The sequence below is a fragment of the Alexandromys fortis genome, unplaced genomic scaffold (genome assembly GCF_014885135.2).
Source record: "Alexandromys fortis isolate MF-2015 unplaced genomic scaffold, M_Fortis_MF-2015_v1.1 scaffold_250, whole genome shotgun sequence".
Lineage (NCBI taxonomy): Eukaryota > Metazoa > Chordata > Mammalia > Rodentia > Cricetidae > Alexandromys > Alexandromys fortis.
Window position 1 is genome coordinate 656,191 of NW_026068128.1, and position 18,064 is coordinate 674,254.

At 47.8% G+C, this 18,064-nt stretch overlaps 1 protein-coding gene across 4 annotated transcripts in view; it reads right to left on the reverse strand.

Annotated features, from left to right (window-relative positions):
- Window positions 1–307: 307 nt before the first annotated feature.
- The window catches only part of Mical2 (microtubule associated monooxygenase, calponin and LIM domain containing 2), a 205,425-nt gene continuing 187,668 nt past the window's right edge, over window positions 308–18,064 (reverse strand). The window contains exons 38-40 of one of the 4 annotated variants that reach the window (XM_050125902.1): window positions 7,252–7,351; window positions 3,662–3,735; window positions 308–1,177 (exon numbers count right to left, since the gene is read on the reverse strand). In XM_050125902.1, coding sequence (XP_049981859.1) covers window positions 993–1,177; window positions 3,662–3,735; window positions 7,252–7,351 — 359 coding nt within the window. In that variant the 3' untranslated portion in view covers window positions 308–992. Of the gene's footprint in view, window positions 1,178–3,661; window positions 3,736–7,251; window positions 7,355–18,064 lie in introns of all 4 variants that reach the window. The other 3 variants (XM_050125898.1, XM_050125900.1, XM_050125899.1) reach the window with 3 other exon arrangements.

An 18,064-nucleotide genomic window follows, 5' to 3' on the forward strand; every position in this document is an offset into this window, starting at 1 on the left:
TCCAGTAGCAATGCCAGCTCACCGGTGTTTTGCCAACAAAAGAAAGCTTCCCTTTCTGCCATCACCAAAGCTCCTCAGAAAGCACTTTAAAACCATTCATTTCCTAGAAGCACTTATGATGATCCAGGGCTAGAAGCAGAGCATTGTGGGAGCAACAGGCTTCTTATGGTAGTGGATTTGGTGAAAACAAGGATCTTGCTGACATGGACTTAAAATTTTATTTCCTTTTTCCATTGTCAAAAAAAATTAAATTAAGGCTCAAATGTTTTGTTCAACTCTCATTGCTTATGTATATTATATTAAGGCTTATAAATATACCTGGTAAATTAAATTCACCCTGGATTGAATTAACACCTGCTATATGAGTTATTGGCTTTATTTAATCAGTAATCTCTGGGTTTCTCTGCTTTCTCTGGAAACACAATTTAAATATTACGCTAATCTTTAAACTGCCGCTGCTGTGTCCTGACATTTGGAAACTGGTCAGCCGTGCAAAAAAGACAAATATGGGCGTATTAATGAAAAGGCATTTCTTAAAAGTCTTAAAACATGTAACTCAATGAATTATAAAGGAAAATGACAAAGGCAGTGGGGAGGTCAAGCCTGTGTGACTTTCCAGGGAGCAAACAATGCTGGCTGGCTGCCAAGATCACCTCCACTCTCAGGACTGGCTCATGTGCACTGCCGAGCTCAAGGGCCTTTGTCACTTGGTCATTAAAGACTTGGAAAAAACCTTGGGAAGCCAAAACAGCTATAAGACCTATAAAAAGATACTTGTTTTTTGAGACAGGATCTCCCTGTATAACGCAGGCTAGCCTGGAACTCACAGCAAACCTCCTGCCTTAGCTTTTTTCAGCAGAGATTACAGATATGAACTACCACACAGAACTCATATGAGAGGCGTTTAATTTCCTTTCTTCCTTTCTAAATTAAGTGCCTGGGTGAGAAAGGGTGGCGCTCTTGGTTCTCTGGCTTCAGTGGGGGAGGAGCACCTAAGTCCTGCTGAGTTGACAGCCTCTGGAAAGAACGAAGTTTTCAAAATGTTGGTCTTGGGTTCTTTCCTTGACACGCTGTTCCTCCAGAGAATCCACAAGCTTGTTTCTTTGCTCAATCACCTGAATCATCTGCTTGAATATTTCTTGCTCCTCCTTTTGATCATTCTCATCTTTCTGGCCCTCTAAAGAAAAGCAGAAGAAAAAAAAATCAGCCCTCGGGTAAGACGGCGGGGTGGGGGGGGTGGGGGGGAGAGAAGAATTCTTAGCGTGGGAGTTCACAATTGTTCTGGGCTTGTTATATCCTATACAAGGAAGTGAATTTAACACCAAGGAGCTGCCCTTAAAGCCACAGAGGAGAAAAGTGGGCACTTTGTGCCGTAGTCAGCTTAAATTTCACATGTGTGCATGTGTGTGTGTTCATGTGCATGTGCCTGTGTGTGCATAGTGTGCATGTGTGTGTTTGTGCATGTGTGTTCATGCATATGTTTGCATGTGCATGTTTGTGTATATGAGTGTGTAGGGGCACCTGAGAAAAAGAGAACTTAATGCAGCCACACCCTGTCAAGCCTTAACCCTCCTTCCCCTCTAAGGAAGACACCAAACAGGAGAAGGCTGCTTTCCTAAGCATAGCTGAGCCACATCAGGGGCTCCTATGTCAATGAGAACAACTCTTCTGCCATTTGTATATAATAATAAATTGTACCTTTTGTTTTAAACTGTGTGTGTGTATGTGTGTGTGTGCCATCTCCTCTATCCCTGGTGGGTCTCAAACTTTTATATAGCTGAGACTGGTCTTGAACTCCTGATTCTCCTGCCTCTTCCTCCAAAGTACAGGGATTAGAGGCAGGCACCACTATGGCATGTGTGCGGAGGTCTAAGGACAACTTTCAGGAGTTGGTTCTTGGGTTCCACATTGTTCTAGTTAAGGTCCCTCTTGTTCTTTGCTGCTGGGATTACAGGCATGCACCATTTTGACTTCCTTGTACACCTTTCTTAATAGTGCTATATAGTGCCACCCTATAGGGCTTCTTAGAAACAGAAATGGCTCAGCAGATAAAGGTGCTTGCTATCAAGTCTAACGACCTGAACTCAATTCCTAGGACCCATACAGTGGAAGGAGAGAACCAGCTTCCACAAACTGTCCTCTGACCTCCACATGTGTGCTGGGGGGGGGGAGCATGTGTGTCCCCCACCCCCACACATAGATAAATAAAAACATAGTTTAAAAAAGAAATAACAGTCTGAGCTGGGTATGTTGGTGCTTGCCTGTAGTCCCAGTACTTGGGAGGCTGAGGAAGGCTGCAATTTAAGGCCAGCTTCAGTTACAGAGGGAGAACTTGAATGGGGGGGGGGGGGGGGGGGACGGACCTGTAAATCACTTCCACGGGTGGGAGATGAGTTTGTGGTCTCCTGCTGAATTGGAGCCCCGCTGCTCTCACCTTAAGGGATTATTTCTGTTCACTGTGACTCAGTTTTTCAAATCTTAAGACATGGATAAAATACTTAACCAAAACTGATGGTGGCTAATATGTGGTGTGCTTTCCCAGTACCAGGCAACTCAGAAAGGCTGGGACAATGTGAGTTCTGTGAGATCTAGACCTGTAAGATGTCAGTGTAAGGAAGTCATCATAGAGCAGGCCCACAAACCCACAGGCACACCTCAGAAAGATGCTCTTAAGGCTGGAGTCAATGAATTCCTAAGTACTGGCGGGACAATTGTCTCATGCACAACGCCCTGCACAATGCCCTGTCACAGTCCCAGCCAAGGCCAGCAGAGAATATTCTTATTTCCGGGACTGGCTTCTCTGTCCCCCCCCCCCCCACGACTTCTAGGGTCCTCATGTACTGTAATGACGGTTCTGGCTACCACTCTCCCACTGAGATCACAAACTCCCAGTGAGGAGAGGCTGGTCTTTGTCATCTGCCAAGCCTAAGCAAATACATGTATACCATGGTTCCTGCCGGGCATGGTGGTACATGCGGGAACCCCAGCAGGTGAGAGTCTGAGCAGTATGGTTTTAGTAGGAAAATCTCCCCCACCGGCTCATGTGTTTCAACACTTGGTTCCTACCTGGTGGCATTGCTTTGGAAGGTTTTCTGATCTTTTGGGGGGTGGGACCTCACTGGAGGAACTGGGTCATTGTGGGGAGGGGGAGGTTATAGTCTTGCTCTGCTTTCTATCCTATCTCTGCTTCCTGCTTAGCTAAGAACCAACAGGTGCTGCATGCTCCTCCCACCACAGACACACCAGTGGTCATGCCTTCCAGGCATGGTGGACAGTGCCCCCTCAAATTGTGAGACAAAACAAACCTCTTCAGGTGTTTAGTTATAGCCATGAGAAAAGTAACGAATATACAGGGGAAGGAAGCCTGGGTGTTCAAGGTCAGCTTGGGCTACACAAGACTCCCCCTTAACAAGCATACATTTAAAAATTAAAATAAGTTGCTTTATTTTTATCAACACGCGGGATGATGGAAATGTGGCTCTCACAAGTGAATGACACCAGCCGGAGACCTGCTGGGCTTCAGAGGTGGTCAAGGAACAGGCCGGCTTTGTGCTCTGGCTCTCAGACTACGGGCTCTCCACTCCTATCTATAGGGTGCTTTGCTCAAAGGTCCTGGGTGGGCGTGTCTTCAGCAGGGGCCCCACACCTGTGCCACACTCACCATCCTTGAGCATCTTCTGTCGTAGCTTCTGCTCCAGTCTCCTTTGGTGATCTTCTAGTTCTAGCTCCTGGGCCCTGAGGACAAGAAAATGTCCCTGCCATTAATCGGGAGTTTGTGGAAACATCAATGGAGGTAGCCACAAACAGTGGCCAGCACAGGCTTTTTCCCATTAAAACTGGACTATTCTAATGTCTCTAAACAGGTGTTGCTACTGCTGGGGCCACTAGAGGTGCCTAGAAAGACGACTGAGATCACTGGATCTGAGAGAATATGAGACAGCTGGAGGGGGTGATGTTGAAGGCCACCAAACTGTTCCTTGGGGTTTGCTCTGGGAGACCAGCAGAGCAGGGAGCAGAGCTGAGTCCTCTTTGACAGCCAGCTAGGGACTTGACTTGTCAGAGCCTGGGGATGTCTCAGGCATTTCTCCCTTGTAGCTCCCCAGATGCTGGCCCATGCCACTCCAGAGCTCAGCATAGGAATGAGGACCTAGACAGATGTGGTGATGTCAAGAGGTGGTACTTAGAGTCACATGATCCTTAAGAAAAGACTGTAAAGGGGAGAAGCGCTGAATGGCCCCCATGGGGTTGAAGGGTCCACAGCAATGCACCCTCACAGACCTGGAGGGTGAGACAGGAGAGGGGCTTAGGGCCACTGTTCCCCAGGCCACAAAGAGACTGACGGTTGGGAATGGGTCCCTTCATTCCTCCTCTTGGGACTTGCCCTTCCAGACCTGACCTGTGGTTGTATGTGTACCTGTGACAGTGTTGTTGCTATTAGTTTTCATATTTATTTTGCTCCTTTGTTTTTGAGATGGGGTTTCCTGTAGTGCAGGCTGACCTCAGACTTGCTATGTCACCTTGAACTTCTGCACCTCCTGCCATCCCCTCTACCCCGATACCTCTACTACCTCTAATACAATGTTGGTATTACAGATGTGTGCCATTAAACTGGTGGTGCTGGGATTTGAACCCAGGACTTTCCGAATGCTAGACAAGCATCCTATCAGATGAGCTACATCCCCAGACCTGCTACTACTTTTCCTTCTAAAGCTGCTTCAGCTTAAGTCCTGTCTTATTACTGACACCTGGGTCCTCTGCAGGAGCTCGGAGGTGGTGGTAGCTCAGCTCTCAGAGGAAACTCTCTGGGAGAAGCTTAGCAACAAAGAGGCTGCTATAGAATCAGCTTCAATGTCTCACTGAAGTCCTGTAATTCCTGGGTGACTCCCAGCCAAAGGCTAAGCATCACAGCGGTGTGAGAACTGGCAAGTCCTTCCAAACATGGAGCTCTCTGATGGGCTCTCTATTCTGATGCTCCTCTGCCTTGGCTGGGTCTCAGAGCTATTCACAAGCAGAACTCCTCCTGCCCTTCCTTCTTTCTTCCCTCCCTCCCTCTGTTTTTTACTAGGAATCAGAACTGCAGTGGGGCCCAAGACTCTCCCACTGTCCTGTCTTCTTTCTCTTTATCCTTCACAGGAGTCCTCCTCAAGGAATCTCACATATCACTCATTCTGCCTTAACTTTGCTTCCTGAGGGGTCTGACCTGACACGCCAATCTAAGACATCTTTCCTTGCTCACACAGGTCTTCCTCCAACCAAGCCCTACCCTTCAAACGTGCCTCTGTCCAGTGCACACACCCCGGTTGTCCTCTTTGACCTCTTACAGAGGAGAAAGTCCTCTCTCTGGTGAAGCTGATAGCTCGGCTCCCTCCTCCCCAAACAGACTCTTGTATCCTTCACAGAACTCTTCTTGTCATGCGTTCACTTCTCTGCCCTGCCCGTCCCTAACCTCCAAAGGGCTGAGGGTCTAGGCTTGCACCACCGTGCCTGGCTACGGCCTGTTTTTATAAAAACCAGCTGAGTTCCCAGCACAGAGAAGATGTTCTTGTTAAATTTCTGTTGGAAGGACTACAAGTCAGACCTAACTCCAATGCAGACAGTATGGCTGCATATGAGGCAGATACGGACAGATACATGATTGCTAGAGAGGGGCTCCCTCTTCCCTGTGCCTGGCACTCCCTTCCGAGGGTTGGTGAGTAGTGACTGTAACTCCTGGCCCCCTCCTCCAGCCCCTCCTATCCCCACTCTCAGGTAGATTTTAGAGAGATAGATAGGGCATGTTCACCTCATTTCTCTCCCAGGCTCGGTCTATCTCTGGCAAGCATGTGTTCTCAGGCTTCCTAGGCTTTGCTACATGCTTTGGTAAGATTTCACTGCCCGCTTAGGCTGCTGACTCCATGTAGGGGGCAGGAGGAGCTGCCCTGTGAACTACAGGAAGAAAGCTTAGCAGCATCCTTGGCCTGTATTCAGTAGCCTTTGGTCACAGCCCCAAGTGTGACAACCAAGCACACTCCCTGGCCTTTGCTAAATAGTCTCTGGGGATCACCCCCTCATCGCCCTTGAGACCCAAGGGTCTAGGATAGAACCTTTTCCCTAAGGATCAAGTAGGTCCCCTTCCTTTCTTCATGAGGTAGCTATATCCATTTCTGAGATTTGGCTAGTGTAGAAGGCTGAATAAGAAAGACATGTTCACATCCTAAGCCCTGGGAATAGTGAATAGGGGTCTTTCAGACTTGGTTAGGGACCTTGAGATGGCCACATCCAGATTATATCAGTGAGCCCTCAGCCCAGTGAGAAGACTTTCGAAGAGACAGACAAGAAGACACAGACACACAGAGAAGGCTGTGCGACAAGGCCACCCCCAAGGAATGCCTAGAGCCATAAGAAGTGGAAGAGGCAAGGAAGGAGTCCCGGTGGGAGGATCTGGGAGAAAGCGGCTCCCTCGGCCCCTTCACGTGGACTTCCGGCTTCCAGACTAAGGGGAATGTTCCTGCTGCTGTGAGAACCCTAAGAAATTAGTTAGTGAGCCAGCCTGGGTTCTCAGCCTCTGTCATTAGTCACTACTAATAATAAAGGTAATATTTGGAGGGTTTACCTATCTCTCACCTGGTTCAGAACCTGGCAGGAAAGAGTGGACCCCCCTCTCAAAGCTCCCCAGATGACCACTCAGGGTTGAAGTGAAAACGAAACCAACAACATAAACGAAAACTCCCAACACTAACTCTGGAACTCAGTGGTTTATTCTCAAGGCCATTTTCTCTCTCCAGACTGCTGGCAGCATCCTTTGTTTCAGGATCGGGTGGTGAACCATAAGTCTTCATTCTGACCATCTGACCAGGTTACCAGCCCTTTCTCCGAGAAGACAGATCCCAGACAGCCAGTGTTCAGCCCTTCTTTTGTTAAAGCCACCAGGAAGTGGTCAGGCAGATTTCCCATGGCTCACACATAGGCCAAGGACAGCATCCCCACTGATGGCGTGTTACTGGGGGCCAGGAACGGTCCAGCTGCCGTCTTGCTCCTGACCTGCTACTGAAATCTGTTTTAGCCACTGAACTCGGAAGAGAGAGAGGACACTAAAGACTCTTTCCACTAATGCCAGCATGATATGCGAGACACAAAATACCAATTTGCCTCAATCACTGTTCCGTATGCACGAAGAAGAAAAACCCCGGGACTCCAGCCAAGGACGGTGAGCCACCCGCGCCCAGCTACCCGGCTGTTAGCACTCACTGTGATCCGTGTTGTCTTACTTACATGATCAGTAGCTCCGACTCATAGCGCATTAATTTATTCTTCTCCAGAACCAGCTTAAACCATTCCTGCAAAAGCTGGGCTTCGTCCTGTGTCCCTGAATCTGCTTAAGAAATCAACGGCAAATGGGTTAGATTGGCATTTCTCGTCCCATGATCAAACTGCTTCCGAGCCACTTTAGCGGGCCATGTTTGTGGCAAGCAGGGCCCGGCAGGAAGCAGCTCCCGGCACCCTGTGGAGGCCTCAAGGTCATGAGCAGCACAAATGAAACCCACCTGTGCCTGCCTGCTCAGGGGGCGTCCTCCTGGGCACGGAGGACCTGGCTACTTCAGTTCCAAGGTCACATGCCTGTGATGACTGATGTCCTACTACTCCTGCCACAAAGGACTCATCTCTGCCTACTTTTGTGTTCAGAAAATTAACGGACCTTTCTGCATCAGCGAAGTCCTAGCTGCCTGCCTTTCCTCACCCCATCACCCCCCTGGAAATCAGACCCACACAGAGTACCCAGGTGGTGAGCTGTCCCTGCCCAAGCCAGGGTTACTCACACCACAATGGATCACACAGACAGGCGACTGGCATTTTGATTTTCTTCCCCCCTGAGGAAAAGCCAAACAATAATAATAATATAAAAAACTACAGTTAGAATTGAGTCTCACGGGAGACAAATTTGTATTCCTATATTCTTATAGCATAGATACGTCCCTTTATTAAACAGAGGCTTAACTGTGCGGCATGTGCATGCCTGGTGCCCTCGGAAGTCAGAAGAGGGCAACAGTTTCCCCGGGAACTGGTATTACAGGCAGTGGTGAGTGTCATGGGGTGCTGGGGCTCAAACCTGGGTCCTCTGGAAGAGCAGTCACTACTCTTAACCACCGAGCCCCTTCTCCAACCTCTAATTCGAGATGTCAAAAAGCGTTTTGTTCATTTGGTTTATACAAAGTCAGGACTAGAGTGATGTCTGTGTTACACATCTCCAGAAATCTGGAGAGAGTTCAGTGGATCTATTGAACAGTAGTGTCTGAGAATCTTTGTGAGCAGAATGACTCAAATCACAACAGAGAAACCCTCTGGAAATACAGAGAAGGTGGGGGGACTCTCGCACCTGTTTCCTGTGATCTGGGTTTACAGATGTCATTAACTCCATCTTGGCTCACAGAAGACCTCTGACTTTCTGCCACAGCGAGGGTGCAACGGTGCTCCATGCTTTGTTTAGGTAGTAAGCCCTTTGCCATTAAGCCAGTTCAAGACTCTGCATAGATCTCATTAAACACCATCTTGTTAAGCTGAGTGTGGGGGGGGCACACCTGATACCCCAGAGGCTGAGGCAGGAAGACTGCCATGAGTTCAAAGCCAACCTGGGATACATAGTAAGTTCCAGGCCAGTCTGGACTATGGAGCAAGACCCTGTCTCAAAAAACTAACAATTAACCAATTAACTAAAATGAATTAAATACCAGCTTGTGTTTTTTTTCCTGTTTCAGGGAAATCTCTTGACTATTTTACCCAACTGACACATTTTTTTTAAAATGTCTCTAAGTGGGTGAGTACATGTGAGTGTGGGCGCCGCTGGCGTCAAGAACAGGAGTCTGGATGCCCTGCAGTTGGAGCTATAAACAGTTGTGAACCGCCTGAGGTGGGTGCTGAGAACTGAACTCCTGTTTTCTGCGAGCAGTATGTACTAGTAACCCTTCTTCTGTGGAGTACCCTCCCCACAGACACACACAACACACACTACATATACAAACACATAGACACACACAACACATACACATAGACACACACAACACACACTACACATACAGACACATAGACATACACAACACACACTACACATACAGACACATAGACATACACAACACACACTACACATACACAGACACATAAACACACACAACACACACTACACATACATAGACACATAAAAGTACACAACATAGACACAGACACACATACACCACACACACCACAATTCTACACACAACACAGACACACATATGTACACACACAATTTAAAAGTAGTACATTCTTTTTTTTAAAAAAGACTATTTTCAAAGCTCTTCCATTTTATCATCCATCCAGAGTCAGTTTCTTCTAGATGTTTGTTTAATGTTTCTATATTAAGAACCGTTTTCCACGATAGAGAAAACAGAAAAGCTGTGAGCTGGAAATGCCGTCTCTCCTTACCGTCTAACACGACACCATCTGCCACCAGCTCTGGGCTTCCCCGTCCTTGTCCCCAGTCCAAAAGAAACAGCTTTAAAGCGCTATTTTGCTGTCTGTAGAGAAGCTTTTGCTTTTGTTTTTCAAATTCAGTCGCTCCGCTATACGGATCTGCAGGGTCTAGCTAGATTTGCATCCTGGATGATATGTCCTTGCTTCCATCTTATGTGTCCTTCTGAAAATCTTGCTCATCATGGACTTGCCTATGTGTCACAGTGACATCCCCAGCACACTGGAGCAATCACAAGATGTACCGAGACACTTAAACACTTAATGTTCCCTTACCAGTAGACTAATTGGTGATTTTATTGGCTTTGGTTCAGTTTGATATATATATATATATATATATATATATATATATGTGTGTGTGTGTGTGTGTGTGTGTGTGTGTGTGTGTGTGTGTGTCTTATATATGCCTTTTGTTCTTTAGTAGACTCTTTGGGGGATCTGTAGATACAGCTTCTTGTAAAGGTTTACAGATGTTATAGTTTGAACATAAATATCCCTCACAGGCTCACATAGTTGAACACGGGGTTCCTAGCTGTTTTGAGAAGTTGTGGAACCTTCAAGTCAAGCCTCACTGGAGGAAGTGGATCACTGGGGCAGGCCTTGAGGCTTTCTAGCAAGGCTCCACTTTCCTTCACTCTGCTTCCCGAATGCAGAGGCACTGTGACCAGACAGGCTTGCTCCTGCCACCATGCCTTCCTTGCCCTGCCAGCGCTTCCTTGCCACCGTCAGGCTTTCCCCGCCACTCTGAAAATATAATCCCTCTGAAAATACAAACCCTTAAGTGTATTTTGTCAAGATACTTTATCATAGCAACAAAACAGTAAGGAAGATACCAGGGGACCTGCCCTCCCAAAGTATCAAATACTGGGGATCTTGCTTTCTTACAACAGTGCGCTGAAGTATTTGTCTGTAGTTTGTCTGTCCCCATCCCGTTCTGCCCTCGTGGAGCTTGTGCAGTTTAGAAAGCACTGCCTCTCACTGTAGGTATAGTAGAATGGACAGAGTAGGATTCTGGGTCAATCAGGCCTGTGATAGTCAAGTCACCTACTCTCTCTCTGACTTAGTCTTCCCCATCTTCCACAAGGACACTGCAGACAGTGTTGGTTGGGGATGTTAAATGAAATGATACACGGAAAACGTGCAGCCCAGTGCTCCATGCACAGTAACCCTTCGGGAACTGGCCCCTTGCCGTATTCCTCAGCCATTCTTCTCATGCCTTCCTTCAGACGGGTTAGCTTCCATTCATCTTTAAAACTAAGCTAGGCAGCCCAAACCAAAACCAAAAGACCCTTTGTGTTCTAACAACTTGAAACGACCACCACCACCTTACTAATACCCTGCCCCTACAATGGACATACCCACCATGAGCGGATCATCCACAAAGATGTGAGTGTGGTGTGCCTACCCAGGCTCTTAACTTTCTCTCATTGTTCCAGCAGCTGCTGCTGTTCCTGCACAGGGCTGTGACTCCTCACCTAGAGCCAGGCTTCAGCTAGAGGGGTGTGGCCAAGGCAAGGTGACTTCTGACCATCACCCAGACAGTTTAACTATCTAATCCTTCCTCCTATCCTCTACTTGGGTCAACTGTCAAGGTTCTTTGCTCCTGAACTCTTAGCATGGTTCTTAGACACAATGGAAGGGTTCCACTTGCCATGGTAAAATCAACACACAGTGTCTGGATGGCACCCCAGCACTCGGAAGGTGGGAGCAAGAGGATCAGGAGATCAAGGCCAGTCTGTGGTACATAAAGATTTTTTTTTTCTGTCTCAAAAACTAACCAAGCAATCAACAACAAAAACAACTAAAGCGTGACACAAATCAACTCTTTGTTAATCATCATTTACAATAATCCAACTTTGCCCAAGTTTGCTCTCAAAAGCACAGAGCAACCTATGCCAGTCTTGACTGAAATTCTATGACTCTCCACATCAAGGTCAAGTGACCAAGCCTGGTGCACCCTCGTCCTCGCCTGCCTGGGGTGACTGGCACACAGCGGTCAGTACTTTGTTTTCTGGATGGAAAATAGCAGAAGGAATGTGCAAACTGCCGTGCTGGTTTTGGGAGCATTTCCCTTTCCAGGTGCCTACCTTTTCTGATTGTGTATTGGTGTGTTGTTTTTCCAAGTCCAGTCTTGTTTACTGTCGGGCTCAGAACTAATTCTTTAGATACAATGTTTCTGGCTCCTTAGAATCTGTGGGGCATCCTCACTGCTATTTTGGTAACACACAGGACACCCTCGCTGATGCTGCTGGCATAGAGTGGCTGTGTCGGAACTCTCCGCGCATCTGTGGGACATTTCCTCAAGACTGTGGTCCTTCCTTCTGTTCTCTATTTTTTTTAATTGTGGGTGCTGGGCATCGAACTCAGGGCCTCATAGATGCTAGGCAAGTGCCTTACCAATTATGCTACATGCCAGTCCATGTCCTCTGACTTCTCATCAGCCCGTGACTCAGTTCACACTGGCTGGCATCACTGAAGTCCCTATCAGCGTCAGGTCCCAGAGCTTAGAGTTAACTGTCTCCTACAGTTCCCTACTCACGACAATGATGACCCAGAGGTGGGTGCTCTAGGGTTTGGGGAATAAAGTTTATTGCTGACAGTTTTTTTTTTTAAATCCTAAGTAGTTATTGACTTGTTATTACGTGTGTGTGTGTGTGTGTGTGTGTGTGTGTATGCACACTTCTCAAGGCCAGAAGACCATTTGTGGATGTCAGTTCTCTGAGTTCATCATGTGTGTCCTGGGAACAAAATTTGGGTTGTCAGAGCAAAACTTAACAAAAATATCTCACTGGGTCATGAGTATTAAGGTTTTTCAGATCACTTTTGCTCCTTTTATGAAAACATTATAAAGGTTTTCCTAAATTTTTAGTTTGGTGGTTATAAAATCACACTTCATTGATTTTTCTTTTTCTTCCTTTCTTTCGTCTTTGTCTTCTTCTTCTTCTTCTTCTTATTATTATTATTATTATTATTATTATTATTATTATTATTTTTTTTTTGTTGAGACAGGGTTTCTTTGTGTATCTTTGAGTATCCTGGAACTCACTTTGTAGACCAGGCTATCCTTGAACTCACAAAGATTTGCCTGCCTCTGACTCTTGAGTGCTGGAATTAAAGGCGTGTGCCACCACACCTGGCCATTGTCTGATTTTCAATCAATTGGATTCATATTCATTGGGTTATTTTATCTTTTGAATCGGTCCTATCTTCATCTGCCCTGATCATTTTTCTGTACTTACTTGATTTCTTTTTCCTTTTCTCTTCTTTCCTTCTTTCTTTCTTCCTTCCTTCCTTCCTTCCTTCCTTCCTTCCTTCCTTCCTTTCTTTCTTTCTTTCTTTCTTTCTTTCTTTCTTTCTTTCTCTCTTTCTCTCTCTCTTTCTTTCTCTCTTTCTTTTCTAAACATGGTTTCTTTGTGTAACCCTGGCTGTCCTGGAACTCACTCTGTAGACCAGGCTGGCCTCGAACTCACAGAGATACACCTGCCACTATCTTCTGAGTGCTGGGATTAAAGGCATGAGCCACCACTGCCCAGCACTTGTTTTATTTTAAACAATCAATTTAGGAGGGTTGCCCTCTAGTCTATCAATACAGCCTGCAGAGATCAGTGACCAATCTTTTGACATTGTGACAGATGCTCTCTTTACAAAGCTCACACTGGAGGAGAACAGCACATGTGAGTTACAAACCGACTGACCAAGCAACCTCATGGCCTTTTAAGCAAGTGTATGATTTGTGCTGGGCTGTGCTCCTAGCTGTCTTGGGCTCATGTGGCCTGTGGGCCATAGTTGGACACACACAGTGAAGCTGGGAACAGAAACAGGCATGTAACAGGTGGTTCTCAATATCTGTGAGCGATGCCATCTTCTGTGGACTGTGAACATACCTGGGTGTGTCTTTGCCAAGTGTGCTGCATGCAGGCCTATGCATGCATCTTATGCCTGGGCCTCTCCTGTGACTCCACTAGAAGGGGACTGTGCTCAGAACCCCACACTGCACGATCCACTAATCAGAACCTACCGTGTCACACCCTGGGACCTGGGGACAGACTTCCTGTGCTACCACGCTGCTGCTCCTGTTGTTTGCTGTTCAGTGAATCTCAAGCCTCCCCCCACCCTTGGAAACACTGAACCTCAGCAATGGCGTCTGCAGATCTGGGGAAAGCCAGTCAAACTGCTTGCTTCAGTCACTTCAGGTCAGAGCGCCTCCTGGAGACCCTCCCTGGGTCCGGTTCTTTTCTGACAATATCATATTTAAATACAGGGTTGACATCACCTTTGACTCCACTTTTGTGGTCCGTCTGCATTCCTCCCCTGTTCTGCTGCTGTGTGGAAGCATAGAAACCAGCCACATGGACCAGCTGGCAAGGGCTAACCTCGGACTCACTGCTTAGCCATTCAGAGAAGAAAGCATTAGAGAGAGCATGCTAAGGCCATCCGCACCCCAGAGCTCATCCCCTAATGATGCTCAGCTGTCAGACGGGCACCCTCCATGTTGAACTGCCTCTCTGTTGAACTGTCTTCACTTAGTTGCTGTGGTGCTGAGAGTGACAATTAGAATCTACACCGGGGACTGCAGGCTTGACGCAGTGGGTAAGAGCACTTGTGGTACCCAGCAACTCACAGCTGCCAGGAACATCAGCTCCAGGGACTCTAATGTCCCCTTTCGGCCTCTGTGGGTGCGCGCGCGCGCACACACACCTTTAAAAAAAGAAAAAAAAACAAAAATACAACTGGCCAGTTGGTAAGATGGCACTTGCCCCAAGCCTGACAGCCTGAGTTTGACTCTAAAAATCCATATGGCAGAGGAGAGAAATAGTTCCTGCGAGTTGCCCTCTGTGTGCTATGCCATATGTGCCCATGCACACACATATTTATACATCAGTGTAATACAAATTTCAAAGTCTACATTGACATTATTTTCCTCCTCTCTTTCCTTCTTCTCTTCCTCCTCCTTCTTTGTGAGACAGGCTCGCCGCCACGTAGCCCAGGTTGGCCTTGAGCTTCTCATCCTCTTGCCTCAGCCACCTGAGAGGATTACAGGCAGGAGTCACTAAGTCGGGCTTCCTCCAAGATTCTTATATGGGCAAGCATGTGAAACTCATGGACTATACACATCTGTAGAAAACAGCTTCGATTCTGTCTGGAGAAGAGAGTTCTAAGTGAATAGGAACGAAATGGGTAAACACATGCCCTGCACGAAGGGAAGATTGGCCCAGTCACTGGGCTGTAGAAGGAGGGGACTCAAAAGGAAAGAGAATCCATCTCTTTGACGGTCTAAGATGTGACAGGCCCGTTTATCAAGTGCTTCACTAAAATGGTTTCAGTTATTCTGTAAGAGTGTGCGTGTGCATTTGTGAAGGTCAGAGGTTGGCATAAGCATCTTCCTCAACCACTTTCCCTCTTTTTTTTCACTGGGACTTGAGGCTCACTGATAAGACTGGGCATCAAGCCCTAGGATCCTCTCGCCTCCACCTCCCCAGCACTGGGATTGGGCTGCCGTACCTAGTCATTTACCAAAGGTGTGGGGGTTGAACTCTGGTCTTCAGGTTAGTGTAGGAAGTACCTCTCTCCTCTCTCTCTCTCTCTCTCTCTCTCTCTCTCTCTCTCACACACACACACACACACCTATCATTTCCTTTGTCATCTATCTCCACCATCCCTTGGAGGAAGGCCTATCAGCTTATCCATTTTACAGATGTGAAAATTTGACGGAGCAGTAACTGCAGAACGCTGGTGATGTCAAGATTCATTCAAGAACACCTGGCTCATCCCTGTGCTCGGTCCAGGATCCCCCACTGTCACATGAGACAGGAAATTATCATTCCTTGGTTTCCTCAGCAAGATGAAAACCGCAGGATATCAGCCAATCTCTTCCCTGGCTGGGCTGAAAGGCCATTAAACCACTCTTCATGTATGTGCTGCTGCCCTCTGCTGGCGCCCTCCAGCATGTGCATTGTCTTTGCTATCCTTGTGAAGGAGAAACTGCGAGACTCCACCACAGGAGAGAAGCCCAAAGTGGGCTTCCAGGCAGCCAGCCGCAGTGAGTGAGCCTATGAGGGAAGGGCCTGGCTGGTCCATCTTCCCTGAGAACAAACCTTGCATCATTTGAAGCTTTTCTCCTTTTGCATTTGCTTTCTTCTGTCTCCAGATGTGAAAGAAAGCTCAGACCCACCAGACCATAATCTGTGTGGTAGTCTCTTGCCAGGGCATACCGTGATCCCAGCTGGCATTTACGAGGATGTAACCCTAACATTGTCTGATGTCTCATCTAGACAAGCCCAAGTAGCTGACAGAGGGAGGTCTGGCTGTTCATGCCAGGAGGTGGGACTCAGGGGGTCCAGGTCACTGAGTATCTTGCTCTATTGGTGACTTAGATACAGGGGGACCACAGGGGCTCTCTGCTGCCTTTGCCCAAGATACCCACCACATGCACAGACACCCTGTGTGTCACAGACATCCTTGGTTTGTCCTTTAGGGTTGATGGTTAACTCTCTGCTTCACTTCGTTTCCTTTTCCTGAACAAATTGGGGAGGGGGGAACCCCATGCTTGGGTGTGAGAGGACTCATTTCTGACTGTTGGGAAAAAAAAAATTAAAAGAAAGCCAGAATTGTTGTCGGGACAATGAAGAGCTCATTTCCCTCAGACGTCAGGGCCCTTGGTCTGCACCCTCCACCCCACACCCCTGCACAGTCCTCTAATTCAATGGGCCTAATGAAGAACTCCCAGGCACAAAAGAGCCTTTCAGGCTGTCCCAGTCATTACAGAGGGGCCTCGCCTCACTGTCGCAGCCCACTCCTTGTTTGCGGGCCTGCCTCTAAATTTGGTTATTCACAACCTTGATAGCTCAACATTATTGCCTAACTGTGATCATTGTCTAATTATCCTAATAATACCTATTAAATAATTCTCATTAAATCCCTTGAATGGGAGCAGCAGAGGCCAGCTCAAATACAACTTAACCCAATAAACATTGGTCATTCACCAAGCAGCAGGGCAGTCTCTTCAAGGGACTACATGGACTATGGAGCCGCAGAGGAGTATGACCATCACACAAATGCACACGTCTTTGCTTTGATGACCTGCCTTGCGGGGCTTCCCCTTGGCACTCTGTGTCTTGACTCTTGTCTCTAGCCCCTTCTGACTTCCATCTGTCACCCTCACAAGGCCCAGAAACCTAACAGGGTAATTAGTTTACAGAGAATAGAAAGGGAATGAACAGAACCATCTTTTGGCTGGCCTGACTCACCTTTGACAACACCAGCAGCTGGCCACATTTCTTTAGGCGTGGCTCAAAATCGTGTCTCCCTCCTTACTGTTGGAGACTGGGGGAGATGTGCAGAACAAGCTTTAAACATTTGGGGTCTAGAATTTGTTTCTGGCAGGAAAGGTCACAGAGGTCTCTCCTTTAAAGAATCTGTGTGGACTGGAATTATGGGTAGTGTTTGTTGGCTGTCTCCATGTAGGAGAGGTGTAGGTACATGGCCTTTGAATTCTCAAAATCGCCTGCTGCTGTGGGGTTTGCAGCTAAGGAATCTGAGAGGTTGAGTGAGTGATTTTCCTAAGACTATGCCCAGCCAATACAGGTAAATTTGAATGTTTTGCTTTGTGGTGCTAGGGGTCAAACCCACGACCTCATGAAGCACACTGGACAGGCACCCCACCAGTTACTGAGTTACAACCCGTCACTGCTCACTCCGCATGAAGGGAAGCAAATTTAAACACAGAGTTCATGTGTATGTGAGGGGATAGGGGTGTGTGTGTGTGTGTGTGCGCGCGCACACGCATGCATGCTTGTGTTTGTGTGCATGCTTGCATGTATGACTGTGTATGTGTAGGGATAAGCCCTCCCCTTGGGGGCGGGCTGCCCTCAGGCGTATGTTTACTGATATATTGTGCGGGCAGAGGCTGCGCGCCCCTTCCGCTTCCTCTCCTGTTTCCGCTGGCTACTCCGCTGGAACCTTGGTTTCGTGAGTCTGGTTTTGTTATTAAACTTGTTTAAATATCAATTACTGGTGATTTATTAATCCGACCGCTGCAGTTGGCCGCCCATCGTGGGGCACAGCACTCGCTCTTTAGACCCGCTGTGTCCGCAGCAGGTCAGGCACACAGGCTGCCGACTTCCCCGCCCGCAGCTGCGCGGCTCGGGACGCGAACGCGGCCCCGAACGCGATCGCCTTAGCCACTCCGCCCCCTCCGCCTCGGGTGACGCCGCCCGCCGGGCTCCCGCCGCAACCCCGCAGTCCTCGGCACTCCAGCGCCCGCCCGCCCGCTTTAGGTTAGCAGGCACGGCTTTGTTCCGCGCACCTCCCCCACACCGGTTCTAGGCTGCTGCGGCTCGCAGGCAGCTCTTTGTGTTCCTCTCGCAGAGCAGAGGACTTAACCCCTCCCTCTCTGCCTTGACGTTTGGAACTGAACAGGGAAGCTTAAATATTTGCGGTTTTACAACACAAACCGCCACATTGGGCCCCAAGGGGTCATTTGTATAAATTTCAGTCTTGAGGTTCATTTCAGATCAATTCTCCACGTGGATTCAAGTGGACTCTTTCGCCACCTCTGGCAGGAACCAGTCATTACAGGTAAAAA